Here is a 23,132-nt window from a genome sequence, read left to right as displayed (position 1 = left end):
TGGCTTATTTTTATTACCAGCTGAGCAGTTAACCACTGCACCAGCAGGAATCGTGGGAAATCATATTGCATTGGGATCATCTGTTTCCAAACATTTCCTTAAATTGCTACAAAAGCAAAGATGTCACTTTGAGGAGTAAGTGTCACAGACTCTAGCCATGGTGTTTTCAATCCTTTCAAATGCAGGTGAAAGCTGGACAATAAATAAGGAAGACCAAAGAAGAGCTGATGCATCTGAATTATGGTGTTGGTGAAGAATGTTGAATATTCTATGTACTGCCAGGTGAACAGGAGCGCAGACAAATGGCTCCTTAGAAGCCAGGATAGCAGGATGCATTTAGTCATGTTGTCAAGAGAGACTGGTTCTTGCAGAGGAGGTCATGTTTGGTAAAACAGAGAAGCAGCAAAAAAAAAAAAAGGAAAGAAAGACCCTGAACGAGATGGATCCACCCAATAATGGCAACAATGCGCTCAAACATAGCAACACTTGGGAGCACAGCTCAGGACCATGCAGTGTGTCGCTCCACCATACTTAGGGGCTCTATGACTCAGAGTCAACTCAGTAACTCCCATTAAGAACAACAACATACATGGCGTGTTTTTCATATATCCACCAACTGGCGTGTTTTTCAAAATCCACCAACTGCTCCGTGGGAGAAAGACAGACTGCCCTCATGAAGATTTCTGCTCTCTCAATCTATTACATGACAGTAGGTTTGGTTTGGTGTTCTGAAAAGACATTGCCTGCGTTTGAATCCCAATCTTGCCACTGACTACTTGTAATGTAGCCTGAGAAAAATTACCTACCCTCTCTGTATCTTGTCTTCATCTTTAAACTTGTACTAAAATACTAGTAGATAACTCACAGAGCTAATGCAAGAAAAGATAACGTGTGTGAAGACTTAAAAATGTTACTGACATAAACTGCTGTGGTGGTTTTTTTTGGGTAATTTTATGGCATCTTACTTGTTTTATTTAGTGAACAAACACACTGAGAAGGAGGTTATGGTATAGGTATCTTATTTCTATAATAGATTAAGAAGTCACTAATCGATTTCCAGGAACTAGCTTCAGTGATCCTTCTTATCTTTATGCGGGGACTCCAGGAAATATTCAGCCCCTGCAACTATCACGAAGGCAGCAAATCCCCATTTGAATCCTTTTAATATTGCACCAAGAAAGGAAACATTGTTTGCAAATCCACCCATGTATCTCCAAGCTTCATTGCAGTCCCATGGATCTCTTAGTCCCTGTGCAGCCAGCTTCTCCTGGACAATTTCTAATGGTGTCCCTTCTATCTTCCACTGTCTATAATCTGGAAGTTCCATTTTATGATGGCCATGTTCATGTCCATGTCCATGTCCATGTCCAGGGGCCATGTCTACAGGAAGAGATACTGACGGCAATCTGACCTCTCAGGATATTCAAAATTTAATCTTCCAGCGAGAACCCAACCGGAAGCGGAAGTTGTCATGTTGTTGTTGTTTTTAGGTGCTTTGGAGTCAGTTCTGACCCAGCGGTCCTACATACAACAGAATAAAATTTTGCCTCGTCCTGGACCATCTTCCCAATTGGTACTCTGTTTGAGTCCACAGTTACAGCCACTGTTTAGGCCCATATTCCTCTACTTCATCAAGAGTGATGTCCTTTTCCAGGGGCTTGTCCCTCCCAATAACCTAACCAAAGTATGAGACCAAGTCTCCCAACACTTGCTCCTAAAGAGCATTCTGGTTGTATTTCTTTCAAAATAGAATTGTTTGTTATTCTGACAGCCCACATGATTTTCCTTACTTTTCATCAACATTATAATTTAAATGCATCAACTTTTCTCTGGTCTTCCTTATTTACTTCCCCGTTTGCTTAGCTGTCACCATACAACATTATGTTTTACCCCTTCACCTCTGCTTTTGTGAGCAATGATCATCAATTCAAGTCGAATGGAATCCTTGACAACTTCAATATTTTCTCATTTATCATGACATTGTCTAATGGTTCAGTTCTGGAAGACACAAACTAAGCACTCATATTATTTTATTTCTATGAGGTTCAAGCAGTTCTGGTGGCTCAGTGGGTTAATTGTTAGGTTGTTCAACACCAGGTTGGTAGTTCGAACCCACCAACCACTTTGAGGGAGAAGGAGAAGGCTATCTGTTTGTGATGGTTAGGTTTTCTTGTGCTGACACGACCTGTAAGAAGATATGGGTTGAGGTTAGCCTGTCAATCAGGTTGCAGATGACCTCGTTTTGAGGTGCCACTGAGATAAATGGCTCTGTGGTAGCAGACCACTCTCTCTCTGCCTGGGCCTTCCTGTTGACAGGCCATGTTGAGACCTGTACCAGTGCTATGATGCTTCCACCGCCATTGGTTCTACAAGGTTGAAAGGTGAAGTGACCAATGGTCACCCTGGAGAGGTTAAGTGAGGTGGCCCACATTGAGTTGCCCAGAACCCAAGCAAATGAAGATAACATTTTTGAGCCTGTGAACTGGTGTATATTGCTTCTGATGTTATGGATGGCCTGTCCTCATTTGACTTTACTTATGGATGCAGACTCACAAGGTCCACATCCATGGACTTTGATATGAAGGTTTTCCACATCAAAGAACATGCTTGTCTCCTCAAAGCACTGGGCTGATATAAATGGGCAGGGTCAAAATTAGATGGCAATGGAGTGGCTGGCTTACAAATGTTCACGGGTGGGTGAATATGTTCATAGGATTACAGGATTAAGGTGTAGGTGTTCGCATAACTGCAATGTTAGGCATAGAATACTCTGGTTTAGTTCACTTATAGAATAGTGTGTTTAAATGGGGCTGGCGCATTTTTAGTTGTATGCATTTTTGTTTTATGCAAAATATGACTCTACTATTTCCCTTTCCCTAAAAATGATACATGGCTAAAGAATTATCTACAAATGCCTAATTGGCAAGGTGTGGACTGTGACAGTTTTTGTGTCTTAGTTTTCATTGGTGCCAACATGGCACCTGTAAGAAGATACAGGCAGAGTTTAGCTTGCCAATCAGGTCTCAGCTTCATGGCCTTATTTGGAAGTGCCACTGAGATAAATGGATCTCTGAAGGCAGGCCCCTTCCTCGCTTTGCCTGCACCTTCCTGTTGAAGAGCCACGCTGAGACCTGCACCAGCCTTTGATGCTGCCACTGTTATTGGATCCACAAGACCGTTCACCACTGCCTGGGATCTTCCTGCATTTTGTACCATTGCTTGTGGCTGTGTGAGTCTGAAGAGGGACTTAGGGACTAGTATTGGACTTATGGACTTTAGTTGAACTGGGCTTGGATGTTTTCCTGATATACAATTACTTCTTGATATAAAGCTGTTTCTTACACATACATGAATGTCACTAGATTTGTTTCTATAAAGATTTGCAGTCTCAGTAATGTACAATTCTACGGTATCCTATAAGGTTACTGTAAGTCACAAATGACTCAATGACTATGGGATTTTTTGGTTTGTGGTGCAAACTCACTCAGCTGTTAACCAAAAGTCTGGAGGTTCAGGACCACCCAGAGGATTCTTGGGAAAAAAAGTACTGGCAATTTATTTCCCAGAAATCAGCCATTGAAAATTCTATGAAGTACATTTCTATGTTGATACACATGGAATCATCATGAGTTAGAATCTACTTATAGGGAGCTAGTTTATTCAATCTATATTAATTAAATGTAACTCGGAAATCTGAAATAAAACTCAAATTTATTCATCAAAAAGCTGACTTGAGGTATTAAACAAAGATAGCCACAGTGTCATTGTTTCTCCTCCTTCCTTGGTTTTGTGTTCATATATTTTTGCTTTCTACATTCAATACTTTGGACATGTTGTCAAAAGAGACCAGTCCCTGGAGAAGGGCATCATGCTTGGTAAAATGGAAGTGCAGCAATATCGAGGAAGGCCCTGGAGGAGATGGATTGACACCGTGACTGCAACAATGGGCTCAGACACACGAACAACTATGAGGATGTCTGAGGACAGGGAGGGGTCTCATTCTGTTGTGCATAGGGTTGACATGGGTTACTGGATGGCACCTAACAACAACAACAACAACAACAACAACTACAACAATCGTGTAATTTAACAACTATTTACTTATCAATGATTATAAGTAATTTTTTTGTTGAGTCATAGGTTGAATACAGCCAACACATACTGAGTTTGTAACCTGAGTTAGGCAATGTAGAACAGCTGCAATATAATGCTGACCTTGACACTAAGGATCCTGTCCTCAATGGGCTTACAGTCAAATGAGAAATGCAAATAAGTGAACAGTAGTCTAAACAGAAACCTGCTATACTGATAGAGACATGCACAAACAAAGCCCAATCTTTCCATTTATGCATTGGCTTCATGCACTGAAATTTGGTGAAGGAATTACCTCAACTACCAGAACAGTTTCTAGCACAACAGATGTTGTCAAATGTCAGCTCACTGGAGGCACATGAAAGATGCTCTTAGGATTTGGGACATCATGGGGGCTTTTGTGTCCTGATGGGTGAGTCTCAACTCTTAGTAACCCTATTTGACAGAGAGAAGAACTGCCCTGTGGGCCATCTGGGTTTTAAGACTTATGTAGAATTACCCTGGTGGTGTGCAGTGGTTAAACACTCAATTGATAACCAAAAGGTTGGTGGTTCCAATCCACCTGCTGATCCTGGGAAGAATGCTGTGAGGATCTGCTTCTGCAAAGATTCACAGCCTTAAAAACCCCGTTGTCATTGGGTGCCACGTCATTTCCAACTCATAGCGATCTTATGCACAACACAACAGCATATTGCCCCAAACTCACCATTGTTCGTAAGTTTGAGCACATTGTTGCAGCCCATTATGTCAATTCATCTTGTAGAAGTCCTTCCTCTTTTTCGCTGTCCTTCTATTTTACCAGGGACCTTGGCAGCATAGTGGTTACATGTTGGACTGTGACCCTCAAGGTCAAAAGTTCAAAACCACCATCTGCTCTGTGGGAGAAAGATGGGACTTTCTACTCATGTAAACAGTTACAGTCTTGGAAATGCAGGGGCAGTTCTACCTTGACCGTTAGGATTGCTATAAGCCACAATTGACTCAATGGCAGTGAGTTTGGTTTGGAGTTTCTATTTTACTGAACAGGATGTCCTTCTCCAGGGACCGGCCTCTCCTGACAACATGTCCACAGTACGTGAGATAAAAATCTCACCGTCCTTGCCTTTCTAGATGTATCCATTCTAGATGTACTTCTTCCAAAACCCCTATGAGGCAGTTCTAATCTGTCCTGTAGGATTGCTACAAAACAGAATCAACTCAACAGGGAATCACTACAGAAAAATTTTCCAGGTCTTTTCTCCCACAGACTAGCGGGTGGTTCTAATTGCTGACTTTCAATTATGGTCCCTGGGCTCCTGCATGGGAAATCAGGAAAGGTCTTGCAAAAAAAAAAGTACAGTATTGGGCACTGCTATTATATCATCTTTCTCTCTTGATGAATTCTGTGATCTAAATAAACTGGCTGGTCCATGGGTTAAGAATACAGGCCTCATGAGCTTATATTTCTCCACTCAAAGGAGCCATGTTGTCTTATTTATTGACAAAAGAATTCCATCCTGCAGCAGGTGTTTTCCTGCCTGGGCCTGCCCCAAAAGTGTCCTGGCGTGTGAGCTGCTCTCTGGGTTTCAGTTTGAAGGCCGGACACTTCTCCTCATGGCGGGGTGGCGGGACAAGGCATGCATCAGTGGCCCTCCAGTTAATGGGCTTCTGGCTCGAGTTGGGCCTCCTGCTGTGTTGATGGACATCCTTTTGATCCGGGTAGTGACCCTCAAGCTACGACTAAAACCCTTGGTGATATATTTTACTTGATCCACACATTTTAACTAAGAATCCAGAAAGTGCTTTACAAACACTTCACCTTCCACCTAATGGCTCAGCAGGGTGAGAGGCTGGTGGCCAATGTCCTACATAGGCCTCCCCTGAGTTAGAAACGATGATCTGCCTGGGGAGTTGCAGGGCCTGGGAACGGCTGGTCGCTGAGGGTGAAGGAAAGAGAGAAGGCGACATCCAAGGGCAATGTTCTTTCTTCGTAGGAATGTAGCGCGCTCATTCGAAACCACGGAACTTGTTCTTTGCACCTAATGATGCTCACGAATACTGGCTTTGGTGTACCTGTGCCAGATTCCTAGCACAATGGAGCTAAAACGGCCAGATATTAGAAGACAATCTCAGTTAGTGCTTGCCTAGTTTGACATCTCAGCACGATATGATAAGCTTTAAATAGATGTGGGTCAAAACTATGTTGTCCAATTGACGTGCATCAACTATGAAAAATCCCTCAAAATAGCCAAACATGAAGTTATTACATGTAGAGATTATAGAATAAAATGTGACCTTTTAGCTTATTTCAACTAAGATATGAGCTGGAAAAATAGGCAGTTTTGGAGGAGAAATTACACTAAAGTAAGAGAAGAGTCTTTTTTTTTTTTAATCTTTTTATTGGGGCTCATAAGGCTCTTATCACAATCTGTACATACATCAATTGAGCAAAGCACCCTTATACATTCGTTGCACTCGTCACTCTCATAATTCACCTTCCACTTGGGTTCCTGGAATCAGCTCGGTTTCCCTTTTTTTCCCCCCATCCCCCTCCCTCCCTGATCCCACCCCTGGTCCCTTGATAGTTTATAAATAATTATTATATCTTATCTTACACTCCCCGGCGTCTCCCCTCACCCGCCTCCCCCTTGCCAATCTCCCAGAGAGGAGGTTACACATAGATCTCCGAGATCGGTTCTCCCTTTCTACATGCCCTTCCCTCCTGGTGTCACCACTCCCACCACTGGTGTTGAGGGGTTCGTCTGTCCTAGATTCCCTGTGCCTCCATATCCCCACTGCACCGCTGTACATCCTCTGGTATAACCAGGTCCGCAAGGCAAGGTAGAATTGGGGTCATGATGATTGGGAGGGGAGGAAGCGTTCAGGAACTAGAGGAAGGTTTTGAGTTTCATTGTTGCTACACTGAACCCTGAGTGGCCCATCTCCTCCTCACTACCCCTCTGGAAGGGGTGTCCAGCTGTCTACAGGTGGGCATTGGGTCCCCATCATGCACTCTCCCTCTTTCACGGTGATGTGATTCTCACCACCACCCCACCTTTGTTGTTGGAGACCTGGTCTCCTCTGTCCTTCATGGTCACCTATGTTGGTGTGCTGCTTCCGTGTGGGCTCGGTTGCTTCTGGGCTAGATGGCCACTTGTTTGCTTTCAAGCCTTTAAGTCCCCAGACGCTATATCTCTCAGTAGCCTGGCACCATCAGCCTTCTTCACCACACTTGCTTATGCACACTTTCGTCTTCAGCAATTATGTGAGGAAGGTGATCACACAATGATTGTTTTTGTTCCTTTGTATCTGCTACATGGTCCATTCAACACCTTGTATTCGCTTAGGCCGTGTGCTTCTTCTCTGTGGGCTTTGTTGCTTCTGAGCTAGATGGCCGCTTATTTGCCTTCAAGCCTTTAAGACCCCAGACGCTATATCTTTTTTTGATAGCCGGGCACCATCAGCTTTCTTCACCACATTTGCTTACACACACGGCTGTCTTCAGAGAAGAGTCTTTTATAAGAACTAAAAACTATGTTTATTGTTTTATTTTAATTGAGTATTAATTTTTACATTTCTATATATTTTAATTCGGTGAATATAAATGTACATATTCATGTGAACAAATTTGCACTACTTAATAATCTTTTTCACCTTACACTATCAGTATCTTTCTTTTAATTGATTATTAATTTGGAGTTAATACATATGTCATACCATTTCACAGTTCACTCACGTCAGGCAGTATTGTACAATTGTTTCTACAATCTGTGTCCAAATATTCTTTTCCTTCCTGGACTCCTTGACATCGCCTTTTACCCCACCACTCCCAAGAGTCTTGATGAGCTAGATTGCCACAAGCTACCCCAACATAATAATGCATTAAGGGGGTCTTATAGAAAGTGGATTAGAAAGAAATATTGTTTGTTATCTAGGAGTGGTAAAATGATACCATGGATCAGAGAAATGTTTGCAAGAGGTGAAAAGTGATAGATGGCTTTAAGAGCTATGGATATACAGATTCCAGGCTTCTAGTTAGGGCAGCCATAATATTAAAGACAGAGAGAAGAGAAAGTTCATAAGAAGAGAAAAAATAATTTAGGAGGGCAATTTTTGCATGTTTTTTTTAATGCCTTTAGTTCAGCAAGTCATGAAGACATCCTAGGGCAGATGTTCCATTGAGAATTGTGTCCAAGAGTTTAAAATGCTGGAGCAGCATCTGGACTGGAGCTTAATCATTAGCATATACATAAAAATTAAATTCCTGTGTGGGGAACTTTGTGGGGAAGAAATATATCCAATGGCTGATGTTGAGGATAAATAGCATTTTAGAGACTATCAGAAGAGGGACTTGTACAGGACATGAGGAAGGACTGGGCCGAGAAGACACATAAAATGAAGGAAGACTAATATATGCAGACCAAGGGAAAAGAGGGCTTTTAAAAGCAAAGCCAGCCAACCATGTAAACCATTATGAAGAAGCCAACAAGAAAAGGAGGAGCCAAAGGTGGTGAGTGACATGGAAGTCATCAGTTGGCTTTGTCAAGACACTGATGGTCGGACAGGAGCCATAAGCCAGGGTTAGGAAGTCAGGAAGGGAAACCAATGGCAAAAAAAATACTTTTTTTCCAAGAAACCTGAGTCAAAAGGCGAGAGCATCTGCAACAAGTAGTCTTGAGAGAAGAGTTGCAAGAGTTCAGGTGTTTTCTTTTTGATGAGAGAGAAACAATCTGTTAATAAAATTATTTTAGTAAGGGTTTTTAAGAGAAGGAGGGAGATAAGAGTCATAGGAAGAAAATACGGATTCCAAGAAGAGTGGGGTTTTTTTTGTTTCTTTATATCTGATGTCAGAGATTGCAGTCCATTTGGTTACAAATGGAAAGGAAGTGGTTCTGAAGCAGCGTTTCAGTAAAGGAAATATCTATTTGGCCATAGTCCAAAAGAGGAACTGGGGTCTAGAGCTTGAGCTCAGGATTCATTTTGCCTAGTAGTGCCTCCTGTGTGAATGCCTTCACTGTGAAAGGGATCGATAGATACAAGTTCAGATACACGGAAGAAGAAATTTTATAGGATGTGCACGTGGTGATTCTGTTCTTTTTCCCCCCTGATATTGAATAAATTATCAAAGGTGACATTGAAGCCAAAGGATGATCCTGGAAGGGAACAATCATTCAAAGCTAGACAGGTCCCGTTGAACCTTAAGTCTGGGGAAGGAGAGGAGTCATAAGTGCCAGATCTGTGGCATGAAAATTCAGAAAGATCTGGAATTAGCCCCAAAGTGAAGTGGGGAGTGGAAAGGCACTCGGTTTAGGAATTAAGAGGCATCAGTTGGAAAGCTGGGTTTATGAGGTGTTTGCGCCTAGAAGTCTCTGGGTGGAACAGACAGTTCATGTGCTCACCTCAGAGGGCAGTGGCTCAAGCCCACCCAGACGCCCTTTGGAAGAGAAAGTGGATCAGACCAATCAATCCCTGGGAAAGAGCATCGTGCTTGGTAGAGAGTCAATAACAAAGGAGAAGGTCCTCAACAAGACGGATGGACACAGGGGCTGACACAATGGCAAGGGGCCCGAACACAGCAACTATAGTGAGAATAGCACAGCCCTGGGCTGTGTCTGCTTCCCGTGTACCGTGTTATGTTATTGTCAATCAGAGCCGAGTCCACTGCGTCCAACAACAAAAACTCAACTAAGCACACTTCTATCTGCCACTTGGGATCGACGTGAGTTGAAATCAGCTCCACAGGAACTGGTGTTTGAGGACGGAAAGGCTGAGATGGATGGCTTGAATTTGCCGCAGAACCGGGTGGCTCGAGGCTTGGTGTGACTTTCTAGCAAAATCTACACAGTTTTTAGGTTCAGCTTGCTCGGAAGCCGATTCGAGATGTAAGATCAGTCAGTGTGGACACCTAGCAGCATGTTGTGCTCCTTTTCCTCATCAACGTTGGTGTTGCTGTTCCTTTGCTGAATTTAAGTAACAATAGAATAAGAATTAAACGGGACAGGTTGAGAATACAGAATGACATGTGACCAAGTCTCACAGGAGAGATGTAGTAGAAAAGGAATAACTTGGGAAGTGAAAGGTGGTAAATAAATGAAATTGATTTACAAAGACTTCTCAGAGATAAGCACACAGTACAACCATCACAAAGGTATCCTTTGTCCTCTTAGTTACTCCTCAGAGACAATCCAAGGAAGTGAGACTCTGTCCTCCATAGACTGCAGAATGAGCGACTGGAGTGAATGGTCACCATGTGACCCTTGCCTCAAACAAATGGTAAGTCTTCACCTCCAGTCCCCTTGACCCTTCCCTGGTGGTGCTGTTGGGGAAGATTTGGACTGCTAGCCACAAGGTCAGTGATTCAAACCCACTAGTCATCCAAGGGAGAGTGGAGTCTTCCTGAACTTGGCTGTCTACACCTGTAAAATCAGTTCACAGAGTCTCAGAAACCCCACATACGGTTACCATGAGTCTAAGTCAGCTGGATAGCAGTGGATTGGGGATGGTTTTTTGGTTTCCAAGTGGAAACTGCATTGTGGAGGCTTCTGCACAACAGGGAGATGATTATGAGGCAGTGAGTCCTCCCAATGACTCCAAGCCCAGAGAGAAACATCTAAGTGTAGGGAAATCTGAATGTGGCAAGAAATAGAGTACGCGTGTCAGTAGTAACCAGTTTCTGTATGAGGTGACGGCAAAGCGTGGGTTGTGAAGCATCACTTAAAGCAGCATTCACTGTTGTTGTTATTGATAGCTGTCATCCAGTCAGTCGTCTCTGGTTCAGGGAGACCCAACGAAAAGTTCTGCTTGGCTTTTAAGTAAATGATTGACCATTAAAATCCGCAGGAATGCAGTGAAAGAACTGCTTATTTGGAAAGAGACCGTCTACCTCCGTATTATTGCTATTGTCAGATGCTGTCAAGTCTGTTTTTAATTGCAGCGTTTTCTTGGCTGTCACCTCCGTGGGAGCAGATCACTAGGTGGGTTTAAGTCACGAGCCTTTAGGTTGGCAGCTAAGCCCTTCAGCATTAGACTCTGGCCATTGGAAAGCCTACCAGACACAGTTCCACTCTGGCACGGATGGGATCACCACAAATCGATCTCCACTTGCCAACAAGACGAGGGGTTACTTTTCCCGCTGCCATCTGAGAAAACCTTTGCGCTATTTGGGTTTGGGTGGCATGCATGCAATTTTCCATCGTGATCCGTGTTTGGCGTTAGAAACACTAATCTTTCCAGCTGGTCTTATGCAGTTCCGTTCAAGGAGCATCGAGGTCTTTGGCCAGTTTAATGGGAAGAGTTGCTTGGATTCTGTGGGAGACAGAAGACAATGTGTGCCCACGGAGCCCTGTGAAGATGCTGAGGATGACTGTGGAAATGACTTTAAGTGTGGCACAGGTAAGACTTGCAATCACCTGGTTCCTCTTGGGTCTTTCTTTGAACACGTGAACAAGAATAAATAAATATGCATGTAGACACTCATATTACCAAGTGGGGAATGGGTCTGTCCACCTCCCCCCAAAAAGCCCTGTACATATGCTCTCAAAATAATTGTTATGTATCTACCTGAGCCTTCCCATCTTTGCTTTAGAAAGAGAAACAGAGCATATGATGTAGCCACGCTGTGACTCTCCTGATTGTCGTTGCAGGCAGGTGCATAAAGAGACGGCTTCTGTGTAACGGTGACAATGACTGCGGAGACTTTTCAGATGAAGATGATTGTGAAAACGATCCCCGTCTCCCTTGCCGCAACAGAGCGGTGGAAGAGTCTGAGCTGGCACGCACAGCAGGCTTTGGGTCGGTATGCCATATGAATGTTTCTAGAGGAAAATGAGGAATCAATTACCTCTATTTCTCCCATGGCTATAGACTTTGAGCTGGCACAGAAAGCGGCCTGTGGGTCTGCATTCTGTTTGACTTGCCTCTGAATTTGAAAGAGAATTCACGCTGCTTAGCTATCTCAGGGTGATCAGGACCAATTGGCGGGCTTCAGTAGAGCTTGGGGTAATAGACTGTTAGAAGATATGGCAAATGCATCTGAGGCCAGTAGGAGATGACACCTCTCACTTAGGACCTTTTAAATGATAATAGCAATGCTAAAATGACATGATAACATTTGACATTGAATTGTCAGTAACAGGACCAGCAATTCAACCCAAATGCTTAAGTTAGTAGGAAGACTATCTTCTAGGGACCCCTCCGCTGGATCTATACTATATTATCTGGGGAGCCCTGGTGGTGTCGTACTTACATGTTGGGCTGTGATCAGTACGGTTAGCAGTTACCAATCACCAGCAGCTCTGCAGAAGAAAGACCAGGCTTTCTACTCCCATAAAGTTGCAGTCTTAGAAACCCATAGGTGGTTGCTATGAGTGAGCACTGATTCAATGGAAGTGAGTTTGGTTTGGTTTAGACCGTGTTATAGGAGCCCTGGTGGCATAGTAGTTTTGCACTGGGGTGCTAACTGCAAGGTTAGAAGTTTGAATCCAGCCCATGATCTGAGGGAGAAAGTCAGGGCTTTCTACTCCTGTAAACAGTATGGTCTCAGAAACTCACAGGGGCAGTTCTACCCTGTTCTATATGGTCACTAGGCATCATAATTGGCACGATGGCAGTGAGTTTGGCTGAAGTTTGGCATATCTTGTTATAAGTTCCAGCTTTTTAGAGTTGATCCCAGAGAATGGAATCAGGGGAAGCAGTTGTGCTGTTGAAGATGATGGTTTTGAAAGCTGAAGTTTCACTCATCTTCCTTACAAAATGTAGAGATCGTGGCCAAGTGGCAAATTGGCTCAGCAGAGCTCTAGCTGTTCCTCTATCTGGTGCTATATTGGCAGAGATGGCACATGGGTGTATTTCATCACTTATAATGCCATGTGTTTCTTCATTCTCAGGTCCTGTGTCTCCAATTCATAATTCATGTTCAATACTTCCTTGGTATCTATTTATATTTATAAATCAGTGAATAAATTAACAAATTGGTTCATGAGCATGTAGGGAGCCTTAGGAACACCATGGTAAATCCCTTGGCTGCTAACCCAAAGGTCAGCAGTTCAAACCTACCAGCTGTTCTTTGGGACAAAAGGCCTGGCAATCTACTCCTGTAAACACCGCAAGCTTGGAAAGCCTTGGAGGAAGTTCCCGTCTGTTCTGATGGGACTCAATAAGTCAGCATTGACTGGATGGCACAATATCACAACCATCAAAATGAGGATGTTTTCTATGTTTAATAAATGTTTTCTGTGACTATAAAACACTGCCGATTCACATCAGTTAGGATATGGAAAACACTATGAATCCATTTCAGTTAAGATCATTATTAAGTGTCTGGAAAGAAATTCAGGGGCAGGGTTGGGATTGGAGAAGAGAAAGAAGATGAGGGGGATAGTATGAACAAGGCGGACAGACAGTATTCATTTGCTAGGGCTGCCATAACAAAATGCCACAAACTGGGGGTCGAGAAGAACAGAAGTTTATTGTCTTTCACTTCTGAAAGCTGGTCTGCTGGCCATACTGGTACTCCCGAGGCTCTGAGGGAGACTTTGTCCTGTGCCGCTGACCTAGTTGCTGGGAGGTATAGGCATTCCTTGGCTTAAAGCTGTCAGGGCACATGACATGTTTCCTCTGTCTCCCCAGCTCTCTATCTCTTCTCTTTTCTAAAGAATAGCCAGGGAGGATTGTGACCCACTCCACTCCATTTTGGCATGTTGTTCAAAGATTCTGTTTCCAAACAGGGTCACATGCCCAGGTACAAGGATTAGGACCAAAAGCTATATTTTTAGTGCAACACAAATCACTCCATAACAGAGACTTAGAGAGAGTGGTTTTCGGACAACCTTTCCATGATGAGCCAAGTACAAGTATACAAATCATTTGCATGACCCAGGAGCAAGAGTGAAGTGTGATATGCATTTCAGACATATGCACTGTGTGAAATAAATAAGGTTCTGTTACTTGTTTGTTACAGAAGTCAAATCAATCTTCTATGAGAAGGACATTTTTCCCACCATGCCACCTATCTTTCCTCTTGCCCCTCAACTCCAATATCACTTCCACAATAATAAAAGTCTAACAATCAACACTTTAAGTTCAAAGCATAATGAATCTTTAAAATAATGAAAAATTGAATGTCTCTCTTATGATGCAGCCATTTGAAAATTGGTGGATAGAATAATAGTATGATTAAATAGTGAGTAGAGGTTGTAAAGCATTTTTTTAATTATCTATATTATTTGCAACATTACTGTTGGTTATCTATTTCCTCCATGACTTGTCCGCCCGTTTGTGGTGCTGTGGAGACTTGCGTGTTAGTGGAAGCTATGTCACTGGTAGTTCAAAGGCTAACAGCGTCACTCAAAGTGAACAGATTTTAGCAGAGATTCTAGACTAAGCACAGGAGAAAAACTGCCCACGTTGGAGGAAGTTGCTGCTGGGAAATGTGCACATTGCTGTCAAACATCATCAGATACTGCTCTGTGGGAGATAGTGTCAGAGAGGGGCCTCTTGGGTCCAAGAGAACTGGAAGTGTGACTGAGAAAAACTGATTTCTCAGAGTGGAGTCACCATGGTGACAAGAACGATGTAAGCCTGTGGGAGTGGAAATTTCAGGATCTTTTTATGCTGACGGAGCACAACTCAAGGTAAAGGGAAACAGCTGCGAAAGCCTGCTAATGACCAGAACTTAGAATGCACCAAATATGAATTTAGAAAAATTGGAAGTCATCAAAGAAATGAAACACATAACAATCAATACCCTAGACATTGGTGGTCTGAAACGGACTGATATTGGCCATTTTGAATCAGAAAATAATGTGATTTACTGTGCTGAAAAATAACACAATCAAGGGCAATAGGGTGACATTCATTTTCAAAATGGACATAGCAAAGCCAAACGTGAAGTCCATGCTGTCTATGGTCAAATTATATCTATCTGCCTTCAAGGAAATCCAATCAACACGCCTGTTATTTGCAGGACCAACTCCTTGTTCATAGCAAATATCTTTTCAACAACACAAAAAGTTGTTGAACAATATAACACAATACATATGGATTTTTCATGTGAAATACACAGAAATCAAATCGACTGTATCTGTGGAAAGAGAAGATGGATAAGCTCAATATCAGCAACTCAATGGAGACCAGGGGCTGACTGCAACAGGCTATCAGTAGCTCATATGTAAGTTCAGGTCAAAGTTGAAGAAAATTAGGAAAAGTCCACAAGAACCAAAATACAACTTTCTATATATATATATATATATCACCTGAATCTTGAAGACATCTCAAGAACAGATTTGAGGCACTGAGCACTGATAGAAGATGCAATGAACTGTGGGAGGACATCAAGACCAGTGTTCGTTAAAAAAGCAAAAGGCCATTAAAAAGGCAGGAAAGGAAAAAATATCAAAGTGGATGTCAAAAGAGACACTGAAATGTGCTCTTGATCATAGAGTAGCTAAAGGAAATGTGAGGAAGGAGGAAGACAAAGGGGTGAACAGAAATTTCAAACAGCAGCATGAGAAGATAAAGTCAAAGATCATAATGAAATGTGCAAAGACATCACGTTAGAAAACTAAAAGTGAAGAATACACTCAGCCTACCTGAAACTGAAAGAACTCAGGAAACAATTCTAGTCTTTAGTTACAATATTCAAAGAGTCTTTGGGGCAAAATATCGAATGGTGCAGGAATCATCAGAGGAAATTGGAAAGAATACACAAAGTCATTGTGTCAGTAGTCCACCATTTCAGGAGGCAGCATCTGAGCGAGAACCAGTGTTGATAAAAGAATTAGGCAAAAACAAGGCTCCCAGTACTAATGAAATACTAACCGAGATGTTTCAAGAAGATGATGAAGCCCTGGAAGTACTTGCCCGACTATGCCTGGAAACTTTGAAGCCAGCTACTTGGCCAACTGACTTGAAGAGATCCACATTTGTACCCATTGCCAAGAGAGGTGGCCCCAAATAATGTTCAAGCTATAGAACAATATCATTGCTATCAAATGCAAGTAACATTTTTCTGAAGGACATCCAAAAAAGGTTATAGCCGTACACGGACAGGGAACTGCTAAAGGGTCAGTCTTGATTCAGAGGAGGACACGGAACAAGAGATATATCAGTGCTCCTATCAGATGGACCATGGCTAAAAGGGGCAGAGAATACCAGAAAGATGTTTCCTTGTGTCTTATTGACTATGGTGAGATATTCAACTCTGTGGATCATAACAAGCTGTGGATAACCTTGAGAAGAATGGGAATTTCAGAACAGTTCATTGTGCTCATGAGGAACTTATACAGGGATTAAGAGGTAGTTGTGTAAATGAACACAGGAATACTGCATGGATTAAAATCAGAAAAGGTGTGTGACAGGGTTGCAAGATCTCACCATAATTATTCCATCTGTATGCTGAGCAAGTAATAGAGAAGCTGGTTTATATGAAGAAGCATGTGGTATCAGAATTGGAGGAAGGCTAATTAACAACTGTGGTGTGCAGATGACACAATCTTGCTTGCTGACAGTGAAGAGGACTTGAAACACTTGCTGATGAAGATCAAGGATCGTCGCATGGATTATAACTGAATATAAGGAAGACCACAATCCTTACAACTGGACCAGTAGGGAAGATCATGATAAATTGAGGAAAGGGTGAAGTTGTCGAGGATTTTGTCTTGCTGGGATCCACAGTCAGTGGTCATGGAAGCAGCGGTCATGAGATCAAAGCCTGGGTTGCATTAGGTAAATCTGCTGCACCAGCCTTCTTTAGAGTTCTGTAAAGCAAGGACGGTCCTGTAAGGACTAAGGTTCCCTGACCCAAGCCATGGTACTTTCAATTGCCGCATATGCCTACGAAGGTCAGACCCTAAATAGAGAACATCACAGAGCAATCAATGCATTTGAAATGTGGGGCTGGAGAAGAATATCGAAAGCTCAAGGGACAAGGAAATTTGTCCGGGAAGAAGTGTGGCCAGAGTGCTCCTTAGACGCCAGGATGTCAAGATTTCATATTTGGACATATGGACAGGAGAACTGGTCCCTGGAGAAGGACATCAGATTTGGTAAAGTGGAGGGGCAGTGAAAAAGAGGAAGGCCCTCAATTAGATGGATTGACACAGTGGCTGCAACAATAGGCTGGGTGTAGGAACAATTGCGAGGATGGCTTAACAACAGGCAATGTTTAGTTCTATTGTGTGAAGTGTATAGGTTAGTATTTGGTGGCACCTAACAGCAACATCTATTTACTATTCTTAATACGGATCGAAACGTCATAATCAGAGCAACATGAATAAACACTGCCTCTACATAATTCCATCTCAAAAACCTTTCATCAACAGTCACACACGATCAGTTTCTTTCACGTATGAAAGCCCACAGACACTCACGATGAGGGTAAGATTTTTCCTTCATGAGAGATGCATTTTAATTTTTTCTCTTGGAAAATTCATTTATGTAACAAATGCTTCAGCGTTTTGTCTTGCAGACTTCTGAGGTTTTCCATAAGTGTTTTAGGGAAATCCCCTACCCGTCTTCAGTTCATTGAACAAACACAAATCCAAACCAGATGAAAATGAGATACAATATGCAAGGAATTACTCTCTCAGGATCCAAGCTTAACACCACTTCCGTGGAGAGCACTTTCTCCCCAGTTCACCTGATACATTGGAACTGCTTGTGGTTCTAGGTGCAGGTGTGAAAACACTCATCTCCAAGTACTACCAAAGAACACATAGATTTTCTTTCTTTTTTTTCAAATGTCCCAGGCGATGAAATTCTATCCAGGAGAAGTTTTCATGTTTCTTGGCCCAAAAAGTTGGCTCATTCTAGGCTAGACTGTCTGTCTCCATAGTAGTGGAACCAAATCAAGAGTTTTGAAACATTTCTCCCTTCGTTGTGCTTCGTTGCGGGTCTGATTCGTTGTAGCTTTCCTGCTGGCTCTTACCAAGGGGTCCATCTATGGTTCTGCTAACCAATAACTTTTTTATCTCGGTACGCATATCAGGGGTTGCCCAAGGTGAGGTAAAGGTACAATTTTAAGAGTCACTTCTAAACCCTCAGCTTCCAAGTAAACATAGTTTTTCATCAAATTGACCAGTCTATCTTTGACATGACTATCTCCATGGGAACCAATGAATAACACCCACTCAAAAGGCTGAATTGAAAGGTTGGGGAGCAATGGACTTACATGAACAGTGGAGGAAGGATTCGATGAGGGAGGTGAGAATGCTTTCACGGTTGGAGCAGTTCAACCATGACTCTGAGTCGTGCCTGTAGAAATTATTGAATTGCTGTAGGCTTTGCTGTGCATGTTTTCAACAACCACAACAATCAAATGAATTACTAAAACAAGCAAGGGAGAAATGTAAGTGCCTGGGAGCTTCGTGACATTCAAGTTGAGAAGCCCTTTCTCGTTTCTGACCTTCCCTTTTACAATCACCTACCTAGCACTTTCCAGAAGAAGAATCCACCCCTCACACCTCTCCCATCCTACTGAGGGGTGGAAAAACCTAGAAATAATCCCAAGCATTAGTACTCCATTGGACTCCCCCAAAACCAAGCTTGCTGTCATTGAGTTGACTCTGACTCTTAGTGACCCAGTGGGTTTCCCAGAGTGTGACTCCCAGAGGAGAAAGACTGGTGACTTTGCACTGCGGTCCTTTCTGCTCGCAGCCCGCTTTGTGACCACTGTACCACCATGACTCCATCAACTGGGCAGTAATGCCTTGTAGAGTAGGTGGTGTGGTAGGCTATGATTCCCAAAGATATGTCCACTTTCTATCCCCAGAAAATCTGTGGATTTTAATTTTCGGGGGAGGGGGGGTGGTGAAGGGTGGGTAATTGCTGATATAATTAAATTTTTAGATGATAAAATTATCCTGAACTATCTGGGTGGCTCTTGATGTCATTATAAGAGAGAGGGGGACCAAATAGCCCATCCTCTTTTTTTTTAACTTAACTGTACTGAAAGTGTTAGCCAAAAACAAGTCTCCGGGAATTGATTCAATTTTAGTTGAAATGTTTCTGCAAACTGATGTAGCACGGGATGCACTCACTACTCTGTGCCAATAACTGACTAGAGGAGAGCAGTAGTCACGCTCATTCCAAAGAAAGGTGACCCAACAGGATGCCAAAAATATCAAGCAATATCACTAATATCACGTGCGAATAAAATGCTGTTGAAGACCATTTAAACATGCTTTCAGCAACCCATCAGCAGGGGGATGGCAAATTGAACCAGATTCAGAAAAATTGTGAAATGAAGGATATCATTCCTGACATCAGATGGATTGTAGCTGATTGCTTCATGACCTTTTGGCTAAGAGCAAGTGTAGATGGATCTTGACTAAAAGCAAGGAATATCATTAAAATGTTTAGTTGTGTTTATTTACTATGCAAAAGTGTTCAACCATGTGCATTTAAATAAACTGGGTAGCATTGAAAACAATGGGATTTCATTGTGCTCATCCTGAACCTGTACGTAGACCAAGAGGTGGTTATTCAAACAGAATATGAGAATACTGCATGGTTTAAAATAAGGCAAAGTGTGCGCCTGGATGGTATCCTTTCATTACATAATGATAACTCAGCTGTCAAGTGAGTCCAGGCTTGAACGCTCTGCTACTTGAACTGTAAAATAATCAAAACAATAATCTGCCTGTTGTTCATAACTGCATAATAGGCGAACTGAAAATCCAACTTGCAAAATCCTGTTCAGGCCCAGAGTGAGTCACGTGTCTCATGTTCCCTGCAGACAGAAAGGAGAGATGCTTTGGTCTAAGCGTTGCCCTCACTCTGACAACATACTGCTCGTGTTACTGAGTTAAAATAGTTGTCATTGTGTTCCCCCCCCATTGTATTTGCGTAAAATATTGTAACCACGTCTCCCAAGGAAATTAGTGATGGCAGCAGTAAAGATAACAGGACAACAATGAGAACCATGATAAAGAGGGGGAGAAATTGCAAAAATTGAATCAGGTCACCGCTGTCTGACTTGGCAGCTAATACAACATGGCTGAATGAATACGATCAACATTTTTTTTGGGGGGGCAATATATCAGTCCATTTCCCAACTCTCTCTTCTCTTTGACAAATATGCAAAATAAAAATTTGGTTTCTTTTTAAAAGAAAGCAGTTAATGTAGCACAAGGTGTGAAAACATTAATAATGAAACAAAGAACCCAGACCATCGAAGAGATTGAAAAATTATTGTTAATTTGGATAAATCAGAAATAACTCGATGGCAATAGCATATCTAAGACAGTGATAGGAGAGAAAGGTAAAAACCTCCATATGGATTTATCAGTGTAATTTTGGGGACTCAGAACCATTTAGTTGGTTTTCCATGATTCCTGTGGAAAACCTATGTTCCATTCTTCAACTTTTTAGTGTTAGAACACAAATTTGGAACAAGTTGAGCTTGATGGCCGAAGTATTCCTGTACTTATTCATTCTGCATGGTGAGCATATAAACCAAGCAACGGGACTATGGGAAGAAGAGTGCAGCATCAGGCTTAGAGGAAGACTTATTGACCTTCCGTGTGCAGAATGCACAACCTTGCTTGTTGAAAGCAAGGGCGATTTAAAGCACATGCTAATGAAAATCTAAGACCATATACTTCCTGATGGATTGTAAGTCAACGTAAAGAGAACAAAATTCTCATATCCAAACCAATAGAAATCATCGTGATCAATGGAGAAGAGATGGAAGCAGTTGATTGTTTTATTTCACTTGGATTTAGAATCAATTCTTGTGGAAGCAACAGTCAATAAAGCAAACAACGTATTTCATTAGACAAATCTGCTACACACGACCTTGAAAGTGTGAAAGAGTCAAGATGTCACTTTGAGGACTAAGGGGTGTCTGACCCAAGTCATGGTCTTTCCAATCACTTCGTGAAAGCTAGAGGATGAATAGGGAAGACTAGAGGAACATTGATGCATTTGAGCGAAGGCGTTGGCAACGACTATTGAATTACCGTGGACTGCCAATGGATTAAACAGTCTTGAAAGAAGTACAACCAGAATGTTCTTTAGACGCAAGGATGGTGATGTTACCTCTCACATGCTTGGACAGGTTATCAGGAGAGACACGTCCTTGGAAAGGCGCATCATGCTTGATAAGTAAGGGGTCATCAGAAAAGAAGACGGCTCTCCACAAGATAGATCGACATATTGGCTGCAACAATGGGCTCACACATATGACAACAATTGTGAAGATGACACAAGACTTGACAGTGTTTTCTTCTGTTGTGGACAGCATCATGATGAGTCAACATGGACTCTACAGCAGCAGTGATGGATTTAGGAATAGCAATGACTGAAGATGGTGCAGGACTAGGCAATGTTTGCACTTCTTGTATGTGTGTTGCTATCGTGAGTCAGAGTGAACTTGACAGAAGCCATGTGAGACAGTTAACGTGTATTGTGCCAACCTGGCCGCTAAGCACTTGAGGGATTAATTGAAGAGCAGACAGATAAATGACTTAGTGAGTCTCACCTTTCTAGTTCTTGGGTCATTTGCTTTCTAATGGTGGGACCAGGGTACAACTGCCTTAGCCAGTTCCCTCCTTCAGCTGGCAAGGCTCACTTCCTGCAAGACATCCCTAAAGAGAAGCCACATGGACCTATCCTGATGCAGCCATGGGTGCTGGCGCAGCCCTGTGGAGACCCCTGCCAGTGCTGAGATGCTTACACACTCACTGATTTGACTTTTCTCTTGCAGTTGGCTTCATTGTGTGTGTGTGTGTTTTGTGAGATGGAGGAGGACTTTGTGGATTGGTGTCAGACATATGGACTAACTTTGAACTTGTGGGCTTAGGCAGCACTGGGTTGGGATGTTTTCTTGATGTGCACTTACTCTTAATATAAAACACTCTCTAATACATATGTTTCTGTGGACTTGTTTCTCTAAAGTACCCAGACTAACACACCATGGGAAACCAATACGGTGCTCTCCAATTCCATTTTTCAACAGCATTGTAAGATTTCCTAATAAATTTGTCAGATAGCAGACTATTAAACAATTTTTGCTGAAAGGCTGTAATATTCCGACATAACTAAAGAGAAAGCCAAAGTATTGAGTGACATTATTTCTGTGAATACAGCTTCTTAGCATTTACATCTATTTAAAAAGATAATAAGATAAAATCGATGTTGAGAGGTCTACCTCTTTATGGCATTTATGGATGCTGGAGTTAATGAATTAATTTCAGAAAGAAGTTTCATCCATAGTATCAAAAAGTATGCCTACAATGAATTTCATATGAAATGAGTATTTTTAAATATTCAATAGAGTGACATTGTCTAGATCAAGTATACATTGCTAACCCTGGTGGAACAGTGGGCTGGGAACTGCAGGGTCAGCAGTTCGAAATCACCAGCATTTAGGCTCTATCGGATTTCATTTCCCAATGTGATAAAATAATTGTATTTTAAAGTGCAAATACAAGATGCTGGAAAAGTATGTCCTTTAAGGTCATTTAAATTTGCTCTTTTTAAAAGTTTAAGCTCAAGCTCAAATTGTGAAGGAAAACTTAGTCTATCAAAGTTCTCTCCCAAAGAGTACAAGCAGAATAAGAGGAAGTCCCTTCACAAGATGAATGGACAGAGGGGGTGCAACAATGAGCTCAAACATAAGAACGATTGTGAGGGTGGCCCGGGAAGGAGCGGAGTTTTCTTCTGTTGGACATCAGATGGCTGCGTGTCAGACTTGAGGGCGCATAACACTAACTACCCCCAAAAGGCCCCGAGCCATTACCACCTCTGTCCTTTGCCCACACGATTTCTCCTGCTCAGACAACACCATCTATCTCCACTGCCCCCCTTCCTTCAGTCTCTTCCCAACCTTACCTCTCCTTCAAAACCCAAATCAAATCCTACTCTTCTACACTCTCTTTATGATTCTCTCATCATCCAGATGTCTTCCGCTTTGGAAATTGTACCGAATAAATCTATAGCAATAGTTGATCCTTCCTTGTGAGTCCTCCTGGTGTGGAGGTTCGGCATCGACAGCTCGATACCACCAGCAGCTCCCTAGACTTGGTGCTCCCGTCAACAGTTACAGCCTTGGACACACGCAG

General features: G+C 42.4%; 1 protein-coding gene and 1 pseudogene across 1 annotated transcript in view; one reads left to right on the top strand and one right to left on the bottom strand.

Moving 5' to 3' along the window:
• Nucleotides 1-1,069: 1,069 nt before the first annotated feature.
• Nucleotides 1,070-1,378, bottom strand: LOC142440756 (NADH dehydrogenase [ubiquinone] 1 beta subcomplex subunit 3 pseudogene; annotated as a pseudogene).
• Nucleotides 1,377-23,132, top strand: part of C9 (complement C9) — a 47,718-nt gene continuing 25,962 nt past the window's right edge. The window contains exons 1-4 of the mRNA XM_075542645.1: nt 1,377-1,465; nt 10,239-10,344; nt 11,319-11,463; nt 11,715-11,862. Coding sequence (XP_075398760.1) covers nt 1,377-1,465; nt 10,239-10,344; nt 11,319-11,463; nt 11,715-11,862 — 488 coding nt within the window. The remainder of the gene's footprint in view (nt 1,466-10,238; nt 10,345-11,318; nt 11,464-11,714; nt 11,863-23,132) is intronic.

The sequence above is a fragment of the Tenrec ecaudatus genome, chromosome 2 (genome assembly GCF_050624435.1).
Source record: "Tenrec ecaudatus isolate mTenEca1 chromosome 2, mTenEca1.hap1, whole genome shotgun sequence".
NCBI classification, from domain to species: domain Eukaryota; kingdom Metazoa; phylum Chordata; class Mammalia; order Afrosoricida; family Tenrecidae; genus Tenrec; species Tenrec ecaudatus.
Note: the sequence above shows the minus strand (reverse complement) of the source record. Positions and strands in the feature narration are given on the sequence as shown.